General features: G+C 38.4%; 1 protein-coding gene across 4 annotated transcripts in view; it reads right to left on the bottom strand.

Annotated features, from left to right (window-relative positions):
• Positions 1 to 542: 542 nt before the first annotated feature.
• Positions 543 to 21,361, bottom strand: part of LOC144683761 (SLAIN motif-containing protein-like) — a 33,825-nt gene continuing 13,006 nt past the window's right edge. Inside the window, exons 3-8 of one of the 4 annotated variants that reach the window (XM_078547129.1) lie at positions 19,408 to 19,557; positions 9,574 to 9,714; positions 8,558 to 8,863; positions 8,016 to 8,153; positions 4,171 to 4,551; positions 543 to 3,050 (exon numbers count right to left, since the gene is read on the bottom strand). In XM_078547129.1, the coding sequence (XP_078403255.1) occupies positions 4,205 to 4,551; positions 8,016 to 8,153; positions 8,558 to 8,863; positions 9,574 to 9,714; positions 19,408 to 19,557 (1,082 nt within the window). In that variant the 3' untranslated portion in view covers positions 543 to 3,050; positions 4,171 to 4,204. The remainder of the gene's footprint in view (positions 3,051 to 4,170; positions 4,552 to 8,015; positions 8,154 to 8,557; positions 8,864 to 9,573; positions 9,715 to 19,407; positions 19,558 to 21,361) is intronic. The other 3 variants (XM_078547128.1, XM_078547131.1, XM_078547130.1) reach the window with 3 other exon arrangements.

Genomic DNA, 21,361 nt, shown 5'->3' with positions numbered 1-21,361 from the left:
CAAACATAAGTGCCTAAATGCTGAATTGTAGAGATTTTTGAATTGGTGAAGCTAACAAATCATTTAAATACTATGGAGCTATTTTCTTATCATACACAAAATCCCCATAAACATCAATCATTAAAGGAGGACAAGAACATCAATGTCATGGGAACACTAAATCAGACATATTGCCATTCCATCATTAGTGCTGGATTAATATCCTGGAATATCCTACCTATCATAGTGGGAATACCGACCACTGCAAGACCATAGCAGTTCAAGGAAAAGACCCACAAACCTTGCAACGGCAGTTATAGATGTGGGCAATAAATGCAGCCTTTCCAGCATTAGTGGTGGCCAGAGAAGAAATGGGAAAAGTTATTTTGCTTGCTGTATATTAACATTAGCATTGTTTTCTAATGTTTGCTCCCACCCTCCAACTGTCATATGGCAATTAGGTCAGAACCTTTGGGTGTGTCATTATTTGAAGGGTCCAACTGAGGGGTTTAGAAAAATGTCAAAAGTCATTCTGCACGTCAGATTAAAAAGAGGACTCAAAATTTAATTCAAAAAGTTTCATTTAATTAAGAAATTGAAGTGGAATGTGCCTTTTACACTATTGACATTCACCCAATCAATGCCAGCATAGTGAAGAAATAAAAACATACACAACTTCATGCTAGTATACAACTGAAGATAAGCAGACTGTTAACGCTTCTATCTTATAAAGACTCCGCAATACACAAATTCAAAGATTCTTCAATAACGTCCTTTAAGAACTAAAATAGAAAACAAAGCTAGTTGGGTAAATCAGCTGCTTGAGAATGGCAATAATAAAATTCACATCACAGCACAGACCTCACTACTAATTCACAAGGGGGATTAGTCGTCTAAGATACAGTTTGAAGACTGGATCCCATATTCCAGCCGATTTGCTACTGACCAGCACAATTTTAATACTTTCCCTCAACTCCGAGGAAATAGTGTAATTGAGGCATTCTACCCTTCAAACCTGACTAGACAAGTTGATTGTGGCTGAGCCATACTGACCAAATTAAAGCCTGTATTGATCTGTTTAGGATTACAACACGCTACAGACTCCTGCATCACAAATATTCTCCTCTCTGCCAAACTGATTATAAAGCTTAAACTGTTAAGCAAAGTAGCTGCACCTGTTCCCAACTGCAGCAAGTTGTCTGCTTGACTGACAGCTTGTCAAATTCATTAATTACTTGAGAGTAAAGCGTACAGTGCTTTTAATGAGATGAGATGACATTTTCAACATTTCATTACTCATCTCCAAACTTAACCAGCTTCTTATTCAGTAGATTATCTGGGATTGAGGAGGCAACAAATGAGCTTGAAAATGGTTTTTCCATCAGGTAAAGTAATTCCTTTGCAAATCCTGTAACTAAGTGTGAAGATGTGTGGGCTGGAAGAGGGGGGCAAAGATGTGGTAAGGAGACCTTATAAAATTTTGCATCTTTAACCAGGACAAAAAATACCATGAAAAAGGCTGATGCCAAATTGACAGTCCAAATAGTCACAAATCAAAGTTTTAATACAATCCATTTCAGAAACGCAGTCAGCCAATTAAATATTTGCCGTAACACTGGACTGGCATCTACTGAAGTGGTATTGATCAACTATTTGAATTTAAATAAATTGAATATTTAATTTCATACTGAAATAGACTGATGGGCTAAGTTTCTCTCCATCTTTCCCAACCCTTCATTCTTAGGTTTTACAATTGTTACCCCAACTGATCTTCCTCAGATGTGTTCCAACTTCGCTTCAGGTGGCAAGTGAACATGGTGCAGTCAACTTCCCCTTGGGTTGACAACACCCCCAGAGGTCAGAAATTCACTGCACATACATGAAATATCTTACGTCTGAGTGGTGAGGGTCTTGGCACTATGAAAACCAATGGTTAATTTGCCTTGAAGTGCAAAATAGCCAACTTTGATTGGTCATCACCACCACAGAACTCAGGATATAATACATTATTTAAGCCCCTGCTTCACAATTCAGTAGATTTATAAGCCCTTGGTTTCATTAAAAGGGTCAGCAGCTTAATGTTTTTGAAACATATTTACTGCACCACATCTCTCAACGAATACTGTCTTTTAAACTTCATCACACTTGGATATAAATCTCCAGTGATCCAATCTGAAGTGGTCAAGAGTTTAATTAAACATTGCACATTTGGGGCATTGCAAGTATGTTATTAGATATGCCTCAACTTTGTGAAAGTTAAGAAATGTTTCCAGTTGCTCCTGTACAATGTAACAAACACTTGAGGAACATAAAGTACTGTTGTTCATGCAACATATCCTGGCTAATTGCAACACTAACACATACAAAAAATGCTGTGGCTTTTGTGAAGCAATTACTACGTAAATTGCAAGCCTCAGAATAGAACTGAGCAAAGAAATGTTCAAGCACTTGGCAACTAGACACCTCCAAGCACTGACCCGTTATTTTGCCTTCCAAATGGTATTAGTCAATTATTTGAATTTAAATAAATTGAATATTTAATTTCATACTGAAATAGACTGATGGGCTAAGTTTCTCTCCATCTTTCCCTTTCATTTGAAAAAGGAATGAAAAAAGGTTTAGATGATAAAGCATCAAGGCAAACAGTGATTGCTTTTGCAATTTAAAAGTTTTGATTGTTACATAATTTTACCTCAAGTTCACAGTCAGTTGGAGTGTTTGGGTTTGCAATGCATAAATATGTAAACTAGTAGATTTAAGGTACCCACATGGCACAACCTGGCTTTATACAACTGGGCTGATGATATAAATCAACAGGAGGCCCAGGTGTCAAAATCCTGGCACAGATGGCCACTAGCATTTAAAACCAGTCTTTACAAAATATTGTTCCTTTGCCAGAAAATTGACTCTTCTTTACTGTGTTTGATTTAAATTGGACTTCTGCCCAGCCAGCTGGGCTTTCACTTCATCATGTGCCAGCAGTTTGTGAATCTTTGGGCTTTCCTCAATAGCAACCTTCTTTCCACTTGTCTTCTGTCACAGTGCTGTGTGTCTTCGGTAGTTGCAGAGTTCTAGTAATAAGAGTAGTTCAGTTAGTTTTAATTATTTTAAAACAGAACACAAGAACAAGCTCACAAACTTAAAAGTAGCTTGTTCAGTTTCAATAAACATACTGTGTCCAGTATGTTGTAGGAATCTACTGGTGATGGTCAGTCCCTACGCAGCATGCAACCTCTTACTGGCACAAAACCACTATATCCACTAACCCCCCACCCCCTCTCCATTACTTTAGGATTATCTCTCCTTTCCCTGCATCTCAAATCAACCTGTTGTACATCAGTTGCATTACGATCTGGATATTCCTGAATTACCAAGCCTCTTATTTGCATTCTTTGCTGTTTCCTAATTCCACCTCCCTACTCTGATCTTTTACAATCTCTTCATCTCCAGTATTTGAATTTTTTTATTGGCCAATAATGGCTCAGAACTAACAAAACAGGTAGGAAAGGAAGTATTATGCACATTGAGGGGTAAAAATTGTTTGCAAGTTAAATATAGTTTGAAATTGTCAACTTAGCACATCAGTGTTTTGAAAAGCAGAGTTTCCATGTGATAATTTTCTAAAGAGCCCCATATCTGCTTAGATAAAGCACCTTCTGAAATGTGAAGCAACACCATTACTCCTATAAAAAGTGTCAATGCATCAGCAGATCATTAACAGGCTGCTCCTCATTTAATCAGCTGTTGGGTCTAGGAGGATGAATTTCAAGAATGCCCAGCTGAGCTAATAAAGACAATAGGTATGCTCTCTAAGAATTGACGTCATGAACTGTATAACAGAGTTCCCCTGGGTATTCCAGTGGTTTTTGACTAAGGCAGAAAAATGAAAATAATTAACTTTTAACTACTTAGAAAATCCTTGAACAAACTTGAGTTAGTCACCAAACCATATATCTGGAGAGATTTGGAAATTTGCTTTTCACAAAATTCTCATCTTGAAAAAGATGATCCTTTCCCATTCTTATTCCCAAGGACCAAGATATGTAGCATGTAGTTCTCAATCTTTAATAAAGCTCAAAAGATTTCCTGATTAGATAGTATCAAAAAATGCAACTGTAACACAAAGAAAACCAGCTAAAATAGCTTTAATCATGAGATGTACATAAATGACAATGCTGAAAAAGAACTCACCGTCATGCTCCTTTAATCTGAAATAATCAATATATTAGACTTGCCTCCTTGTTGGCTGCAAAAGCTTGCTCTTAGAAACTGTGGCAGTGGCAGTGCAAGTGCCAGTAACTCGTGACTTTGTAGGGGTGTTCTTAAGGGCAGGAGCTGAGCTAAAGGATCTTCCAGCTGAAGCAATGCCAGTTGGAGAAGAAGTGCTTGAACAAGTAGGAGACTGGATTCTACGAACTGTGCTTCCAGAACTTGGATATCCTGTTGTTTTCACTGGATGCCTTGCTGTCAAGGGAGAGTTATTGTTTACTATAGCTTTCACTGGCTGTCTGTTCGAGGGGGGAATCTGGCTGTTGTTACCAGTAGTGTACCTGAGCTTACCAGCAGATGGACCTAGATAAAATGATAAAAGAAATGATTAACAAGGCACTCTCACTGTTGTCCTCCTTAGGAAGGATCTTCCACATAAAGCTACTTTAAATAGCTTTTGAATATTTATTTTTATTAATGGGATGTGGGCGTCACTGGCTAGGCCAGCACTTATTGCCCATCCCTAATTGCCCTTGAGAAGGTGGTGGTGAGCTGCCTTCTTGAACTGCTGCAGTCCATGTAGTGTAGGTACACCCACAGAGCTGGTAGGGAGTTCCAGGATTTTGATCCAGCGACAGTGAAGAAATGGTGATGTAGCTTAAAGTGAGTATGGTGTGTGGCTTGGAGGGGAACTTCCAGGTGGTGGTGTTCTCGTGTGTCTGCTGCCCTTGTCCTTCTAGATGGTAGTGGTCACGGGTTTGGAAAACGCTATCTAAGAAGCCTTGAAAGTTCCTGCAGTGCATCTTGTAGATGGTACACACTGCTGCCACTGTTCATGGAGGAAGTGAATGTTTGTGGATGGGGTGCCAATCAGCAGGCTGCTTTGTCCTCGATGGTGTCGAGCTTCTTGAGTGTTGTTGGGGCTGCACATCCAGGCAAGCGAAGAGTATTCCATCACACTCCTGATTTGTGTCTTGTAGATGGTAGACAGGCTTTGGGGAGTCAGAGGGCAAGTTACTCGCCGCAGGATTCCTAGCCTCTGACCTGAAAGCTAAATCTAAAAAATGGATTGAAGAACTAAATTTTCAAAAAGGTGAACAGCATTATCACAAATTCCCAACACAAATAAAGAAAACGTGGTTGAATGTATCCATTCAACTTCACTGATAAACTGCTGATACATTAGATAGCATGTTAAAATTTATAGTAAATTTACAAGTTTTTGCAAAAAAAAAGTATATGCAAGTCTAAAATGTTGTTTGCTTTACACTTATCATTCTTCCAGAAACTAGAAGAAAAATATAACTCTTAGTTCCACTGGGTCCTTTAAAAATTAAAATTTACCCTGCACTAACAGACCTGCAAAGTATTAATTTAAAACGCTGTGAAAATGGAGAAAAACAAATCCGCATACTCAGTTATATAATTACAATTGTGCTCAATGTGAATGAAGTCAGTTAGTGCTGGGCAATAGACCACTTCTTGTTACTGAGGGTCAATATTGAGCAGTGTAGGTTGGCTGCATGATGGATTTGTAAACGTTCACTTTTTCCAGAAGAGGTAATTGCTCTCGGTTGGAGTTTGTGCCATTCTTTACCTGGCCATCAGGGGGAACCTGAAAATAGTCTACTAAGGGTAGGCCATTCCCATTTCCTAGCATGGCACATATAGACAATTAGAGTGATAGATTGTTCCTGCATTCTCCCACTCTGGCACAGTGTTCTCACATGCACAACCATGCTGTTTTATTTTAGATATATTGTATAAAGTAAATGCTGATAACATCTGATATATTGTCATGAATGTTACCCAAGTAGGTTACGAGGGAGTTGAATTTAAATCCGTACTAATCAGCTGATGATTCATCACTGGTTCAGTGGTGTGGTTTCACACTATCTATAGCTCAGGATAAATAGTGATGGCAGGTCATCGGCCTGAAACCTTAACTGCTGCGTTTGTCTCTCCACTGATGCTACCTGACCCTCTGAGTATTTCCAGCATTATCAGTTATTATAAATAGTACATAGATTTATTTACAATGAGTGTCTCAAGGGTTGCCAAGGACTCTCTTTCCTCCAAACCAACTACACTTCTGCTCATGTTTAAATCCTATTCACACATTCGCTGTTGGTTCTATTTTAATCAGCAGCTTCCCTCATATACCATGCCTCTAAACTACACAGCCTTCATTTCTCTTGGTGGAATGGTCAATTGGTTGTATCTTGATCTTTTCCATAATACTAAACCAGTGTCAAAGGCAATTTATTTTCAATCTCCCAAATCCATCCAGAATTGCTACCTCTGGCCTTTGGTTCCAACCTCATGCTTTCCCAATTTGTTGACATTGTTTGCATCACTACCTGCTCTGATGTTAAAGAATTTTGGCAGGGAGTTCATCTCACCACGTTATACAATCAGCAGAAGGCTAAGAATTTGGTAATAACAGAACATAGGAACAGAAGAGGGGTTCCGAAGAGGAGTCATATTGGACTTGAAACATTAACTCAGTTTCTCTCTCCATACACACTGCCAGACTGGCTAAGTTTTTCCAGCACCCACAGTATTTTGTTTTTATCATATAGGAACAGAAGAGGCCTATTCAGTCCTTCAAGCCCCTTCCACCATTCAAACAAATGGCTGATTTGCATCTCAACTCCATTAACCTGCCTTGGTTCCATATCTCTTAATACCCTTGCACAACAAATCTATCAATCTCAGATGAAAATTTCAATTGACCTAGTTTCAACAGTTTTGTTGGTGTGAGCAGGGAAGAGTGTTTAGCTCTGCAAAAATGCAGAATGATACAGTTCAATATACACTTTTACAAGTGACAATTATTAGGAAAGAAAATGCAACCTTAAAAAAACATTAATGTAAAGAAAAATACCGCAGGTGCTGGAAATCTCAAAAAAGAAAATATTGGAACTACTCAGGCTAGGCAGCACCTGTGGAGAGAGAAAAAGGATTAAAGTTGCAGGTTGATGATCTTTCATCAGAACTTAACATTAAATCTGATTCTCTCCATTGTGGTGCCTGACTTGCTAAGTATTTTCAGCATTCTGTTTCTATTTAAAAACATTCCCTACTCACATTTTTAAACCTTCAATTTAATTCAGCCACACCCTGCACCCTCCAATTTGATATCCAAGATCTTTCAAATAAATTTGCACAGCAATGTGAGCCACTTGCTGACACCCAAGACTGCAAGATCCTCTCTAGATCACAAGTTAGTTGCTGTGGCAACTATGCACCATGCTGTGAACACGACATCCAGACCCAAGTTTCGAGATCAGATGGCAAAGAATCTTACTTTGTATATCTCCAGGCTCATTTATCTATTGGAGCACATTAACGGCGAGGCCAATTTAGTCCTAAAACAAAGACCTATCCCATCAACAAGGGGAATGTTCTCAGAGTCCTTTCCAATTGCTGGATGTGAATTTTGTCAGTGCAACATTTATTAGCTTGAGGAAAAGAAAAACTCAAGAATAAGCTTTGTTACAGGAACAGTACACCATATCAAACTTGATGCTAAAGCATCAATCCAAAATCCTTCAGATATCCAATCCCCCATGTTGAGACACCACAAAGTTCCTCAAATAGACTGATGGTCTTGTGACTTCTTAGTTGGACTGATCATTGTTATTGAGGATAAGATCTTACTTTGAAATTTTCAGCAATTAAAACAGGAGGCAAGGCAATCTAACATACCACAAGTTTAATCTGCCAGACTAATTTCACATTTGAGGAAATTGAAGATTTATGTTTAACATGGGTGGTCAGTTATGGTTTTTTCCTATTTCTCAGAATAGATCAACATAACGTACCAGATGGAGACTGCTGCAACCTTGAAATCCGACTGCTGGGCATTTGCAAATTAGATTCAAAACTTCGACTGTTTCTGCCCGTGTCAGAGCAACGAACCCCAGACTTGGCCAGGTTGGGCATACTGCGACGCATTTCCTCTGTAATAGAATCAAGTGAAACAAGACTTAGCTGATCTTGCCTACATGTAACTCCAGTCCAAGACTATGTAGTTGACCCTTAATGCTCTCAAGGCAACCAGGGATGGACAATAAGTACTACCTTGACAGAGTTGCCCACATCCCAAGAACAACAGTGCTGTTTCAGACATGGAACATAAGAAACCTACGGTAGAAGACAAGCACTTTGTCCACAAAATAATTCAAAGGTGGGGGTGCTTAATACAGATATTTTTTAGTGTATCTAAATACAATATTCCGTAATCATAAGTCAAATGTAGAAAGAAAGAAAAAGAATTGTACTGAAAAATATTTGTGGAAATTTTCCCTCCCTTGATATAAAAACTCCAGGAACCTCCCACTCAATTTAACTATAGATTTGGTACCTTGATTTTTCGCGTAATTCATTAGCTCAGACATGCGACCCTGCAAGCAGCGTCGTGAAGGCCGAGCTCTGCCTGCAGTTGCTGCTCCTCTAACCGGAGACTGTGATCGAGGTGAATTTCGTGGAGAAGGTGAATATCTGTGCACGTTGTGCTGGGGGAAAGAGTAATCACATTCATCTTCATCATCCAGGCTATAAGTGTCAAACTCCTGATCACTGTAAGTACCTCTCCTGAGAGAATTTAGAGAGGCACTGGAGCTACGCCGGGAAGCCGATGCTGAACTGGAGGCATAATCCTGACGAAGACCTTTAGAAAGAAAGCACAAGAGTTCCATAAATACGCAGAGTTTTGTTTCTTTTCTCCCGCTCAACAAACTGCAATCTCAAAGTACACCTGACAACCACTGATATCAGAAACAAGAATAAGAAAGTCTTGCTACTCTTGTACAAGGGTTGGTAAGAGCTGGAGTACTACGAGACAGTTTTGGTCTCCATAATCCAAAGAAGGATATGCTTGCTTTGGAAACAGTTCAGTGAAGATTCTCTAGATTGGTCCCTGGAATGTGAAGGAGAGGCTGACAAAATTGGGCCTATACTCTCTGAAGTTTAGAAGAATGAGAAATGATCTCATTGAAACATACAGGATTCTGAAGGGGGTTGATAGAGTGGACAGAGGTTGTTTCCCTTGGCTGGGGAATACAAAACACAGGAGCAGTCTCAGGCTATGAGATCAATGTTCCATTGTTGAATATATATTTAAGGGTGAGATGGATATTTGCTTTCTCAGGGAAAGAAGGGATACAGGGAACAAGCAGGAAAGTAGAGTTGAAGGAAGAGATCATCAGCCATTATTGTATTGAATAATGGAGCAGGCTTAAGGGGCTGTATAGTCTCCGCCTGCTCCTATTTCTTATGTTCTGATGTAATACTCCACATCTGCGACAGACTGTCTCACTATAGACATATTACACAATGAAAGTAGGTGAATATTGTACTACTTTGTATATTTCCACTTACTTTCTTCCTGTAATCGAGCCATGATCTGGACATCTGTCAGATCTTGCAATTTATAGCCCATGGAGATAGAGTCATCAGAGGTGCTTAACTCACTGTCAATAGATGACTGGGAACTCAGTGCCGAGTGAATGGTAGGATATCCTTTAGGGTCAAAGAGATGGATAGATCAAAAACATGAAAGGTAGTAATTAGCCAACAAAAACAGAGTTACAAGAAGCAATTTACAGAAGTAGTCAACTCCAATGGTTGGATATGAGGCAGGATGCAAATCTTTTTCTATGTAATTGCAGTCAGTGCCATTTCCCTGCTGGTTTCAACCAATAGTCTTTTAAATTAGCCTTTAAAGGCATTAACAACAATTAAATAAACAAAGCAAATTAAGTTCCATAGCTTGGGTTATTTTTTAACTATTGATTAACAAGATCATTCCACACACAGCACACAGTTGGACTCCATTACTTTTTCTTAGCAGAATACACAGCACTGCACTACAAACAGTACAACCAATGTTTATAATAAGAAATATACTGGAATATGAGAGTTGGGTGCCCGAACTAATTAGACACTTGCCTTTCACTATTGAAATCTGAGTTCAAGTTGCAACCCAGACTAGTGAGATAAATGTTTGCTCGACCCATGAGACTCCCCTGTGAACTGTATGTTCATTGAAATCCATTAGGGCAAGAGCCTAGAGAATAAACTGCTACTAGTAACCTTGGCAAGCTCAGCCAGAATGGCTGGTGTGAGCATCAGAGAAAATCAACAATCACACTGGGGGAAACAGGAGTGACTCAAGTTTATACAGCTAAGCATAAAGTAGGGAGAGCTTTATTTTTCACCGAAGATGCGACTTCCTGGTGTACCAAATGTAAGTTGGTGCCTTCTAATAAGATCATGAACACATTATAAATTAAACACGATGGCACACAAAGATTACATTATGCATAGCAAGTATTACTTCACAATAGCCATTATCTGAGTGTTATGACACAACAGTTGGTAAAGCTGAGTTATTTAAAAATCCCAGAGGGAAACTTTAAACAACTGTCATAACCAATATTTTTAAGTAGTATGTTTGAGTTGCAGCTCTAAATTCAGGAATCAGACTACCAGTTCTCGAGGGGCAGTTTGACATAAAAATGAGACATTCATTAATTTACACAAATTAAATATATACACATGGCTACAAATTACTATCATAAATTCCCAAACTAATCTCCATTAAGGCAACAGAAACCCATAGACTTCAAGCGGACACCAGGCAGAGCATTTTCACCTTAAAAGTTCAAAATGAGGTTCCTTTCACAACACAGTGGTAGGCTTACAGGCTTCGATGTTACATGCCTCTGTCCTGCACACACAAAACTGCCATCTGTTATAGCCAGCACATCTCAGTGAATGTAAATTCTCATTGTATCATCAGCCCCTTTGAACTCCACCTCTTCTAACAATAAAACCCCTTTCATAGTACCAATTTTATTAGTAATATAAGCATTGCTTGGTCTCTGCTAGCTGGGTGCCAGATTTCACTCCCCTTCTTGAATGCTCTATTCAAGAAAATGCAAATGCGCTCTGCCTCGCTTACATCTCAAAACTAGTATACATCAAAGCACCCAGACTAATTGGATTAAAGCCAGCTAAGACACACCCACAGACTAACCCGCTATGTAAAAAAATCATTTCCAATAATGTTATATACATTAATAGCTTCATGTCACTTGGACCTACATCAACTGCAAAAAGTCAGCCCCTTAAACATACCTGGCATAAAACAATTCTCTCCACTGCCTATTATTTTTCAATGTCCATTTGCCATGTGCAAGGTACCTCATCATGGATGAGCACTCAAAACCTATTGTACTCAAATATTCAAGTTTAATGACTCCTGGCAAAATAATACCAATTGAGTTGATGTGAATATTTCACTTCAACCTTGTCAAGTCATGGGCACATAACTAGAGAAAAGACAGAACCAACAATGCTAATGAACAATGTAGCCAAAAGCCTCATCTTAGAAACAGGCAGGAATCTCAAACTATTTAATATTTGATTTATTCAACTGTATTTGGTGGTATTACCCTTTAGTTGAAGTTTAATGCTTTTACTTTTCTGTCTGATGATTTGTTGTGGAGTATGGAGACATCTGGAATTGTACGAACCTACTACACACATTCCTAAAGAAACACCACCAATCCTATCCACATTTATCTGATTAACTTGTGTGGAATTCACTTCTATGCTCCAAACTTCCATATTTACAAAATATTACACATACCCTTTTGTAAGTCAGAGGCCTGCTTGAGCAATTTAACACGTTATCCAATAATGACCTACTAATAAATCCCAAAGCGCACACATTCAAATGAGAGATTTCTGGGTTTGCAATTGCTGAGAAAAATCAACCAACCATTCTTCCTTTTATGAAAGGACAAATTCCACTTCCAAAAAGTGTTCAGAGAAGTTCAGGTCATATTGGTAAAATGAACACTGATGAGATCTTTTTTTTAAAAAAAAAATATTCTAAGTACTTTTTCCTTTGCTAATTTTCATTTTGAAACATGCTGATTCCCCGTTGACAAGTTTGGGGTTCATTTTCAAATGAAAAATCCACTTAAAAAGTCTATGCATCTTGAATTATGGGCCTCTACCCAGTAAGGACGGACTGAAGAGAACAGCATTAGAACAATGATTTCCAGCGTTAAATAGAACTCAAGTTCAACTTCAGACAGGAATTGAAAGTCCAGGCAGACCAAAGTTCTACTCGAACAGTTTGCAAATAAGACTACCTTAGGATGCAATTCAAAATTCTTTCCACAATTATGACATCAAGAAAGAGAAACCTCTTTTGCAATACAAAAGACATCTTGCTTTTGGAAATATATTAAATTTATTTAAAAAACTTGACTGCCTTAGTGTGTGCCTGGCCTTCACATCTACTGTGGTGTGCTTTGTGACATATTTAAGAGCTGGGATGGCTCAACATGATCAGAAACATGACTTGCACTAGAGTCACATCTGCATGGAATGGAGTTCTCCTCTGCTCAGATCCAGCAGATCACAATCTCATTCCTGTTAGAAGAAAAATTCTAAAACAAAACTATGTGAATACCATTGGCAAGGCCAGCATTTGTTGCCTATCCAACTTCCCTCAGGCAAATGGTAGAGAGCCACCTTCTTGAACTACTGCAGTCCATGTGGTGTAGGTATACCCACAGTGATGTTAGGGGAAGGGCTTCAGGATTTTCACAAAGTCCATTCTTTCACAGCACAGTTGCATTTTGTCTTACCCAATTGTTCTAGGCTACTGGTTAATGATCAATATTCCCATTGCATGATGGCAATACTGGTTGGAACATGCATGTTTATGCACCAACTGTTAGATGCTGCCTCCAGTGAACTTCAAGCTCAAAAAGAACACGGGTCAGCAGCTAAAAGTGGAATAGCCCAAATTACCAGTAAATGCAAGTGAAACACAAAGTTTAACTACAGGGGATTGTTAGTAAATTATTTTAAAAATGATTAGACAAATTGGTATTTTAGTTACATGAATGTTTAAGATATAGGCAGTTGGATTTTGTTTCCACCAGCATTTCTGGCTTGAGCATGGCTAAAGCTTCCGTTACATTATCTTATCTTATCTTTCAAAATCCTTTCCCTGCCTGTGCCCCAGCTTCTAGCTTTTTAAGCTGTCAATGAAATACTTGTTTAGTTACTATATTTCAATCCAGGTGCTTTAAAAAACTTAATACACAGCTTAAAAGAAAAAAAACATCAACATGAGTAATTTATCCTCCCAAAATCCTGTGTGGCAAAAAAGGTTAACAATTGGGTTATGGCTTTGATATGAAAAAAGGAAATGTAGGGTACTGTAGTTATTGGAGGGTTCCTGGCACCTATGAGACTACCTTAACAAAAATCAATAACTTCAGGAAAAAATGGAGCAAAAATCAAGTAAAAGAAAACATTCTCAATGAAAGTCTGGACAGAATATATAGTACCCACTCCAAATCAATCAGACCAAACTTCACTAGGCATGGTCTTCCTTGTTGGAATGGCAAAGCAGGCTCGAAGGAGTTAATAACTTACGTCTGCTCCTAAATCCTGTTCCTATGTTCGGATAGTTTTGACATCATAAAATCTACTTTGGTACCTATTTACAGCACGACATCACAGTGGCAACTTGCATCTGGAGTCAGCAACATTTTTACCTGAAGGGCCTTTTTTAAAAAAAAAAGTTGCTTAAAATAAAAACAGAGCTACAAGACAGACATTCAGCGTTTTTAAACCAAATACTTAGCAATTTGCCAAGTGTCTCAGGTAGAATGCATAATCATCCAATGCCCTCTTGAATGCTTCAATTGAGGCATTCAAGAGGGCAACGGATGATTATTTAAATAGAAACAATGTGCACGGTTACGGGGAAAAGGCAGGAGATTGGCACGAAGTTAAAATGCTCAGAGAACTGGTGCAGACAAGATGGGCTGAATGGCCTCCTTCTACGCCATAACAATTCTGTGATTCTGAATTTACAAAGTGTTGAATTATGTATCTGTAGAAAAAAAATTAAAATAGTTTAAACTCTCACCCATCATTTTTTAAAACTTTTATAAACTATTATTTTGTCAGTAAAGTAACTTTGTAAATTAATTTTAACCAAAGACGTGCAGAATTATGACAATTGTTTGTCAAGATTAAAGAAATGCTATTAATAGCACATTCAGAAGAATTTATTATCTCAGCTATAATAGAAACATTAATGGTCGCAACCACAAAACCTGATCCTTGAATCAAGGCATTATCTATAACCATGGTATAGCTATACCACTTGAACAGGCCTATTTACAGCACAATGATGAGTTTTTTATTCCCACAATAAAAACACAGCTCTTAACTTTTTTCATTTTAATGCAATCCAGCAGGAAAAGTTTGGGTGGGAGCCACAAATAGAATATTAAAAGAGCCACATGGGGCTCTGGAACTCGGAGGTTCTAGGTAGGTCCTCACCTCAAGCAGCTGGAATGAAACCCTAGAACTTTCTTGTCCCCATTATTAGCTGCATTTTTTTCCTCTCGAAAAAAAAAAGAAACTTGTGAATATTGGACAAAGGCTGTATTGAGCTCTTATGTAGGGTTTTCTTCTTAGGCTCATATATAAAGAATGAATACAATGACTGTGTTATTGGATGACCTGTCTGTAAGGCCATACTACAAACATGAGTTGCACCTTCAGGAATGGGAGAGTAATACCACAGGATCAAATATTGAAAACCTCATCTTTTAAACTTTCCTGTACATCAGAATCAAGACAGTTCAAAAATCTCAATGGGTAGTGTAGGTTGCTTATAAGTGAGATGAGAGGCATTGTGAATTACTTTTCTCATACCGATATAAAACCAATATCCTGTCCATTCACTGCTTCTTTCAAGACTAATTTTGTTGTAAAACCACAATTTTAAGGCACTTGTTCATTAATTACACAAAAGCAGAAGAGATCATACATGACTCCCATCCACACCTCTCTTAATCCCACCATCAGAAAAGCAGCCCCTACTGCAGTCAGACAAGACTTCTGTTTCCTTCACCAGCCATCTTGAACATATTTTTGATTAGTCCTTCTAATCAGAATCTTTACAGTGAAAGAGGCCATAAGACTATAAGACATAGGAGCAGAAATTAGGCCAATCGGCCCATCGAGTCTGCTCCGCCATTCAATCATGGCTGATAAGTTTCTCAACCCCATTCTCCCGCCTTCTCCCCGTAACCTTTGATCCCCTTACCAATCAAGAACCTATCTATCTCGGTCTTAAATACACTCAATGACCTGGCCTCCATAGCCTTCTGTGGCAATGAATTCCATAGATTCACCACTCTCTGGCTAAAGAAATTTCTCCTCATCTCAAGGTCTTCCCTTTACTCTGAGGCTGTGCCCTCAGGTCCAAGTCTCTCCTACTAATGGAAACATCTTCCCCACGTCCACTCTATCCAGGCCTTTCAGTATTCTGTAACTTTCAATCAGATCCCCCCTCATCCTTCTAAACTCTATCGAGTATAGACCCAGAGTCCTCAAACGTTCCTCATATATTAAGCCTTTCATTCCTGGGATCGTTCTCTTGAACCTCCTCTGGACCCTCTCCAGGGCCATTCAGTCCATTGGCTTCACGCTGTCTCTCTGAAACAGCATTCGATCTAGTCCCACTCCCCTGCCTTATCCCCATAACCTTGCACATTCTCTTTTCTAAAAGCAATCCAATTCCCTTTTGAATGCTCAATCGAACATATCTCCACCATCCTCTTGGGAAGCTCGTTCCAGACTCCAACTACACTCTGGGTGAAAAAAAATTTCCTCAGATCACTTTTACTCCTTTTCCAATTATTTTGAATGTGCCCTCGAGTTCTTGATGCTCCCTTGAATGGGAACAGTTTCTCACTATTTACCCTGTTATACCCCTCAGGATCTTGAATACCTCTATCGCAGCCTTTTCTCCAAGGAAAATCATCCCAACCTCTCCAATCTATCCTCATAACTACAATTCTTTATCCCTGGAATCATTCTTGTGAATCTCCTCTGCAGTCTCTCTAATGCCTTCACATCCTTCAATTACGGCGCCCAGAACTGGATGCAGTATTCCAGAAGAGGCCTAATTAGTGTCTTATACAAGTTCAACATGACCTCTTACTCTTATACTCACTCAATGCCCTTATTAATAAAGCCTAAGATACTATATGCTTTATTAACTGTTCTCTCAACATGCCCTACCACCTTCAATGACTCATGTACACATACACCGAGGTCTCTCTGTTCCTGGACCTTCTTTAGAGTTTCTCCTTATTTTATACTGTCTCACCATATTCTTCCTGCCAAAATCAACCACCTTACACTTCTCTGCATTGAACTTCATCTGCTACTTGTCTGCCAAATTCCACCAACATGCCTGTCCTTTTGAAGTTCAAGACTATCATTTGACAACATTGCCAATCTTCATATCATCTGCAAATTTTGAAATCGTGCCCTGAACACTACAATCTAGGTCATTAATATATATCAGGAAAAGCAAGGATCCCAACACTGAACCCTGGGGAACTCCACCACAAACCTTCTTCCAATCTGAAAAACAACCATTTATCACTACTGTGTCCTGTCACTCAGCCAATTTCTTATCCAAGTGCCTACTTTCCCTTTTATTGAATGATCTAGAATTTTGCTCAGAGGTCTGTTGTATGGCACTATATCAAATGCCTTTTGAAAATCCATATACACCACATCAGTGTTTCCCTTATCAACCTTCTCTGTTAACTCCTCAACAAACTCCAAGCAAGTTAGTTAAAGATGATTTTTCCTTATTTTTCTTAAATTTTCTTAATTATTCTGCACTTGTCTCAGTGAGTATTGATTTTTTCCCGAACTATAGCTTCCAGGAGTTTCCCTGCCACTGAGGTCAAACTGACTGGTCTGTAGTTGCCAGCTTTATCCTTGTTCAAAAAGGGGTGCAAGGGTGTAACATTCATAATTCTCCAGTCCTCTGGCACCACCCCTGTGTCTAAGGAAGACTGAAAGAATATCACTAATGCCTCTGCAATTCCCACTCTCACTCCCCTCAGTACCCTTAGATGCATCTCATCTGGTCCTGGTACCTTACCCATTTCAAAATGGCCTAACACCACCTCCTCCTCAATTGTAAATTCTTCCAATGTACCAGTTCCTCCTCTCTCACCTCAGCCTGAGTAGCATCTTCTTCCTTTGTAAAGATTGATGCAAAGTACTTGTTTAATACTTCTGCTAATTCTCCTGCCTCCACATGCAAGTCCCCTTTTTTGACAACATTGCCAATCTTCATATCATCTGCAAATTTTGAAATCGTGCCCTGAACACTACAATCTAGATCATTAATATATATCAGGAAAAGCAAGGGTCCCAACACTGAACCCTGGGGAACTCCACCACAAACCTTCGTCCAATCTGAAAAACAACCATTTATCACTACTGTGTCCTGTCACTCAACCAATTTCTTATCCAAATGCCTACTTTCCCTTTTATTGAATGATCTAGAATTTTGCTCAGAGGTCTGTTGTGTGGCACTGTATCAAACGCCTTTTGAAAATCCATCTACACATCAGTGTTTCCCTTATCAACCTTCTCTGTTTCTCTAATTCACCCTACTCTTTCTTTTACCACCATTTTTTAAATATATTTGCTCATGAAGACCTTGGGATTACCTTTTATGTTAGCTGCCAGTCTCTTTTCATGCTCTGTCCTGGCTTTTCTTAGTTTTTTCACTTCCCCTTTTGTCTTTTTATATTCAGCCTGATTCTCCATTGTATTTTCTACCTGACATCTGCCGTACGCACACTTCTTCCTTTTCATCTTCCTCTATCTCTCTCGTCATCCAAAGCGCTCTAGATTTATTTGTCCTACTTCTCCCCTTCAAGGGAATATATCTTGACATAGCATGCAAAATGTTTTCTTTGAAGGTGGCCCAGATTGTTCAGTCACCATTTGATTCCAAATCACTCGACTCAGATGCATTCTCATCCCATCGAAGTTGGCTTCCTCCAATTAATTATCCCAAATGTAACTCAATTTGTTTTTAATGCACAGGTCATTGAATGAGAGCAAGCACCCATCTATAATTAAAATAACTAAATGTCAAACGCAGCATTCGGCAACTTTTAAATCCAATGTCTAATTTTGATACAACAGATATCCATTACATTCTCATTAGTTCGGTGCATTATATGGTTGAGCACTAAATTACTCAAACCACAAAGGCTCCACATTCAATTCTTAATCTGGAAGTTGACATGACTTAGTTGATCGCAAAGCAGAATAGTGATGGAAACAGCATAATTTGCATTAGCACTCAAGGCCAGGTATTCTGTACTTGTTCATTAGCCCACATTCCCTACTGAAATTACACATTGACATCTGGTAACAGACAGGATAAGATTCAGAAATAATGTCTCCCAAAGTCAAACAGCATTGCTGGCATTCACCACCTAGGCTCACACTAAACAAATAGTCAGCTAAATGAGGCAGTGGGGGACAGCCACAGGACCATACTCTGGCATAAGTGAATGCCTTCAGGAAAGATGAGAAAATAACTTCTGCAGTAACACAGGTCTTCCAATTAATGAGCTTCTGGAAGAATAAATTATAAGTGCAGAGGCCAAACTAGCCTGCTCGATCATTGTTTGAAGGAAACAGCAGGAAACAATTTTCTCTTGCAAATCAATATTTACATTTAAGAATGTTTTGGAAGGGCATAGGAACAAATGCATCAGATATATAGGAGGCATTGGTTTTTGACAATCATTTTTAATTTAGAAAAAAAAAATTCTCCTTATGGAGGAACTGGCCAATAAATTGATAAAACTAATAATAACTTTGTACATAGCTATTCTGGCAAATTCATTCCATTTAATGTACCTCTGGCAATGTTATCAAAATAAGCTGAATCCCAATTCATCGAAAGTCCCAACTTCTAACCAATGCTGTTGTAGCCTGTACCTTTAGTTTCTAATTTAAGACTATTTTGAAAGTAATATAATATGCAAAGTAATATAATAATGCAAACTTTGAAAATGATAATTTTCCATTTTGAAAGTAATATAATATGCAAATGTCTTGGGACGAACAGAGTGAGCTTTCATCGAGCCATGCAGCTAAGCAAAAAGCAATGCTCATCATGCATTTATTTTAAAATCTTACACTGATGAAACCTGGAAGAAGCTCCAACAGAACATGCATCAGTCTGTACAAAGTTTAAAAAAAAGCATTGTTAACAGTTTAAAATACTTTATAAAATTTGCATGTCATTAATGGACAGGTGTACCATACCTGAACTGCCATGGGTTAGTACTGGTTTAGTAGACGTTTTGAGGAAACCAGGAGAGTTTAAGAGATTGCTACACGAAGTGACATCTGTATTGGAGCTATAAGCACAGGCAGAAGAAAACGGAGTGCAATAGATGTTTCTCCATCTGTTGGCTAGAATGGAAAATCAGAAATGCATGCAGAGTTAGACACAAATGCAACAGGCATGAGGGTTGCATTGACATTGTGTTTCAAAAAGTAACCTGGCTCTGATTCAGATCTACATTTAGGTTAGTGTGGAGGCACTCACACTGCCTCTACGCTGCAGTGAGTCAGTTCATGACTGATATGGCAGGCTATGTTTGGATGAAAAACCTAGCCTTGCTCCTTACCTCCAATTTGAAGAGATACTGGTCAGAATTGATTGTCAGAAGGAGGTGGATTAACTCCACCCAGATCATCACTCATTGGAAACATTGAAGCAACAAAACAAAATCTATCACATCACACCAAGTAACATACTTATTAGAAGCTATAGCCTATGAACCACTGGAAATGTGTCAACCATTTATATTGGTGCAAATTCAGATTGGCTGAAATGGTAGCACTCTTAAAAGACTGCGAGTTCAAATCCCACTTCAAGACTTTAGTACATAATCTAAACTGACATTAGTGCAACATGAAGGAAACATGTTGGGGTTCTGTCCAAGCAATGCTTTATTTGATTGTGCCGGAGGACATTAAAAACCCTTTAGTACCGTTTGAAGACCAGCTAGTCCTCCTGACATCCTGGCCAACATTATTCCTTCAAATCAGCAACAATAATAAATTAATTGGTCATATTTCTACTTGCAGATATTGTAGAAGCCCAGAATATGACACATTCATCTATATGATAGGCACTGCTACAAAAGTAACTTAAAGCACTTTAGAACATTTATGAAAGATTTAGCAAGGTGCAAGTTTACCTTGATGTAAAGAGCAGTCTACTTTATTTGTCTTTAAACAAAGGCGATTGCACTCTGCCGCCTATGTACCAAATTAATGTAATTCCAATTCAACCTAAGTAGTCTTGCAGTGGTTCAAACACTAAAGTTATAACTCATCCAAAAACTGATGTTGAACAAGTAGTTTGACAACACACAGGCAGTTGAGGAATTGAGTGTTGTAGGTGTATACCAAAGCAAAAAACTTTTTTTTTGCATTACTCAGTGGTTAATTTTTCTTGTACTAGGGCACTAATCTGGTCAGCTCTCTCACAGGTTGTATTATTCCACACAAGTCTTCTAAATATACACACAATTAGTGAAATAAATTTGATCTTTAAAGCTTTAACATAGAATTCATCCATCCATTTAAACCAATATGGGAAACTGCACAATTTAAAATCCAGCTAGGTTTTTTTTTACAAAAATGAAATTACTGCTTATGGCTTTGTTTAAAAATTGACAATATCCCCACACACTTGGATATACAACATTAAAGGTAGATATAACAACTATGTGAAACACACCTAGCTCTTTGCTATACCAAGGCATTTTTCACAAAATTTGAGAGTATTGCTTGGGAACCTTTCCTGTAAATAGTAGTACAAGAGAAAATGTGTGAAAGAAAAATACCCTGCCAGCCTCTCCAAGTATACCATTTAGATGACAGTAACCCCTACCCACCATCAAAACTATTGTAGAATACACAAATAAATAAATAAATCCCCCTTTGCTCTCGATATATTGTACCCAAATAGTGAACCAGTACTTCATTTTTCCTTGTTCAAATAATATCTTTGTACTCTTCTCTTTTTCTGGGTGATTGATATCCCCTCCAGTTAAGAAGCATTTCTATTTGTTCTTAGCAACATTCCATCTGAAACACAATTTAATGGCGAACGATAACGAAAGCATACTATGGATTAACCAAAGTGCTTGTTTTTAGCTAATGAAGATTGTTATCCTCCCAAAGTAATATTCACTTAATCAAA

The sequence above is a fragment of the Cetorhinus maximus genome, chromosome 8, assembly GCF_964194155.1.
Source record: "Cetorhinus maximus chromosome 8, sCetMax3.hap1.1, whole genome shotgun sequence".
NCBI classification, from domain to species: domain Eukaryota; kingdom Metazoa; phylum Chordata; class Chondrichthyes; order Lamniformes; family Cetorhinidae; genus Cetorhinus; species Cetorhinus maximus.
The sequence above is the reverse complement of the archived record's forward strand: the minus strand, read 5'-3'. Positions and strand labels throughout refer to the sequence as shown.